The sequence below is a fragment of the Castanea sativa genome, chromosome 9, assembly GCF_040712315.1.
Source record: "Castanea sativa cultivar Marrone di Chiusa Pesio chromosome 9, ASM4071231v1".
In the NCBI taxonomy this organism is placed as follows: Eukaryota; Viridiplantae; Streptophyta; class Magnoliopsida; order Fagales; family Fagaceae; genus Castanea; species Castanea sativa.
In genome coordinates, this window is record NC_134021.1 from 32,072,144 (window position 1) to 32,075,718 (window position 3,575).

The window sequence follows — 3,575 nt, forward strand, 5'->3', positions numbered from 1 at the left end:
ATGCTGCAACAGATGAAAAAGCAAAATTGTAATATAAAAGCATGTAGTTTTATATTTTTCATAACATTTTTATTATAATTTCACAATAAAATTTTGATGAAAAATTATTATTGGTCCTTATTTATCACTTGTATCAATTTTTTACCTATTATTATATTATTAACAATTTACTATTTAAATTTTATTATAAAATCATTGTGAGAATATTGTGGGGGTGTAAATCTGTTCAAAAAAGAAACTGAAAAGCAAAAAAAAAACAATAAAACATCTTCACAAACAGACAAACAAGACTGGTTTTGTCACAAAGCCCGAGAGAAAGAGAAAGAGAAAGAGAGAAAGTAACAGCAACAGCAGAACCAAAGACCAAAACATAGTTATTTAAATGTTAAGATGGAGTCCCAAGTCCCACCACCCACACGAGCGGTTCTCGAATTGCATGTACTGCACAGACTTTCCTACTTCCTAGTGAGAGAGAGATAAAATCATATTTTTACCAAGAGTTGAGAGAGAGAGAGAGAGATCAGTCTCAAAATAAGGAGCCTGACCTCATTTCCTTTCTTCACAAAAGAGAGAGTAAGCAAGGAAGAGAGTGATAGTGGGACTGTAGGAAAGAGAAAGAGAATCGTGTGGGTTCTTCTTTTCTTTCTTGTTATTGCTTTCTCTTTCAACATAGCAACGCAGTCTATTTTCTGATCCCACTTTTTTTATTTAAAAATGTTTTTCGCAGCCCCATCTAGAAAGCCAAACTAATCTGAGTAGGTAACAATCTCAGCTTTCTGTTCAGTTACTTCTCTCTCTAACAAGAATCGAAAACAAAGTTTCGGCATTTAAAATTTTTTCTTATCAGCATTTCAAGCTCTCTGTTTTCCTCTCCTTTTTCTGGTGGCATTGTACTTGAGAAAGACCCATTTGGGTCTTTTGTTAAGTTCCGTTTTCTTTTCCCAAGTTTTTTTTTTTTTTTTTTCCTCATTTTCTTCCCTGGGTTTATCTGGGATTTCAGTAACAATGAGTCCACAACACCTAAAGAGTGATGGCAATGGTTTCAGTGGGTATAAAAATATGAACTTTATGCTTCCTCCTCCTCCTCCTCCTCTTGGGGTCATAGTGGGTCATCCCTTTGAGAAAGATTCTAAGACTTCTGAAATGGGGTTACAGATTTTGAACCCCTCTATAGAGAAAAGGGTTGGTGATGGGTATTTGGGGGATGAGAGAAATGGACTGTCTTTGAAATTTGGCGAGGAAGAGGAAGGCAAAAGTTCTGGTGCAGGGAAAATTGGGCACACTAAGCTTTGTGCCAGAGGCCATTGGAGGCCAGCTGAAGATGCCAAGCTCAAAGAGCTTGTCGCCCAATATGGTCCTCAAAACTGGAATTTGATTGCCGAGAATCTTGAAGGAAGATCAGGTAATTCTATCACTCGTATTAGTAAAAGTTGACAATGACTAATTTGGTTGAAAAATGTCCACAAAGTCATATCTATGTAGATTTTATCATAACTAAGATAGAAAAAAAGTGACTTCTTTTTCCTGTCCTAGATTGGTATTCTGAAAGCCGATCAGATTCTAAGTGAACCATAATAAAATGACTTTGAAGATGCATTTGATTTTTAATTTATATTCTCTCATGGTAAAATGAGAATACCGATTAAAGATTTCATTTTTCTTTTCCAAGATCTTGAAAGTTTCTTCTTCTTCTTTTTTTTTTTTTTTTTTTTCCTTCGATGTTTAGGGAAAAGTTGCAGATTAAGGTGGTTTAATCAGCTAGACCCAAGGATTAATAGGAGGGCTTTCACAGAGGAAGAGGAAGAAAGACTCTTAGGTGCACATAAGCTGTATGGTAACAAATGGGCCATGATTGCTAGGCTCTTCCCTGGCAGAACTGATAATGCAGTCAAGAATCATTGGCATGTGATCATGGCTAGGAAACACAGGGAACAGTCCAGTGTTTATAGGAGGAGAAAGCCCTCTTCTCAAGTCCTTACTGATATGACTATACAAAACAATGCTTGCAGTGAATCAACTCACTCAAGCACCATGGATGAATCTGGTTCAACCTGCACTGATCTCTCTCTCACTCCCTCTTCAAACAAAGTGCCCCAAAGTCCTATCACCAAGTTTAGTCCAGTTCAACAATACCAATCTTATGGGTCAAAGATGGGTATGTTATTCTTCACTACTTCCAATCACCTGCTCGTTGTGTTGGTTTTAGTTATTATTTAACTTTTATTAACAAGTTTATTCATATTATATTTTTGGGTTTCAGGTTCTTTGGGAGATGGGGGGTTTGACAAGTTCTACTGTACTGGGAATGGGTTCTATCAACCTGGGCTTATGGGAACAGTTATGGGTGTGGACCCATCTGGTCATTCAGATTCAAACTCAGAAGTCTCTGCAGCTGAGTCAGTTGCCACCAATAAGACCGGTATCTCAGTGTCTGGGGAAAATGAAATTTTGAATGAAAAAATCAAAATGCCCTTTATTGATTTCCTTGGAGTTGGAGCTACTTAAAGTTAAAGACATGGGTTTTGGTTTAAGCCCATTTAAGAGAGAGAGAGAGAGAGAGAGAGAGAGAGAGAGAGAGAAGCTGAGAATGGAGGAAAAGGGCAAAAGAGTTAGTTTGAAGAAGCATTTTAGTAGGTCTGTGAAAATGTGGGCTCAGGCAGGTTATTTTTACAGTGTATATGTACAGTTAATTTCCAGATAAGGAAAAAGATAGCATTACAGTAAAAAAAAAAAAAAAAAAAAGAGGGGTAAAAAGAATAGGGTAGAGAGGGAGAGAGAGAGATCGTTATGAGTTTCAAAATAATTGTTAAACTGTGGTTTTGATTTTGTACTTATCCAGCAACAGCAGGCTTTGTTATATTCTCTCTGACGCTGTAGCATTGTATTTGTGAGGCAAAGCCAAAGTTGGTTGCTTCTCTTGGATTACTGACTCAATGAATGAACCTGCCCAACTTTCATGACTTTTCAATGCTCTCTGCATCTCCATATTGGTGTTTGGTATACTTTCTTTGACCATGTTTTACACGCCCTCGCTTTTAATACCACATCTTTTGCCTATGCAACAGATTTGCTCCCCTTTCGGTTTCAGCTAAAAATATTTTTGAATAAAAACATCCATGGAAAATTTGAGAAATCTTATTTATACCATTCATAACTACTCTTACACAGAATTTATGCTTGTACGTGTGGCATGAGCGCTTTTTTTTTTTTTTTTTCCAGATTTTAACTTTTGAGTGTCAATGACTTATATATATTTTTTGCTGAATATACAATAGATAAATATAGATGTTATATAAAATAAATAGTTTAGATAAAATGTAAATGTTAAATAAAATAAATAGTTGACTCACATGAAATGAAAAAATAAGAAAATATAAAATAAAAATAAATAGGTGACTCACATGAGACGTAGGAAAAATAAGTAATAAGTTATCTTATAAGTACATTTTAAATGACATTTAGTAAAAATATTTATTTTTTATGTACTGTATTTTAAAATCTTATATTTTCAAATTAAAGTATACTTCAACATTTTCACGAAAAAAAACTTTTGCTAAAAGTTAAATAAGTTAATA

At 34.8% G+C, this 3,575-nt stretch overlaps 1 protein-coding gene across 1 annotated transcript; it reads left to right on the forward strand.

Annotated features, from left to right (window-relative positions):
- The first annotated feature begins 292 nt into the window (after nucleotides 1-292).
- On the forward strand, nucleotides 293-2,968 carry LOC142611140 (transcription factor MYB56-like). The gene is made up of 3 exons (XM_075783182.1): nucleotides 293-1,402; nucleotides 1,727-2,155; nucleotides 2,261-2,968. Exons 1-3 carry the CDS (start codon nucleotides 1,006-1,008, stop codon nucleotides 2,503-2,505), a joined length of 1,071 nt encoding a protein of 356 aa, XP_075639297.1. The 5' UTR covers nucleotides 293-1,005; the 3' UTR covers nucleotides 2,506-2,968.
- The last annotated feature ends 607 nt before the right edge of the window (nucleotides 2,969-3,575 follow it).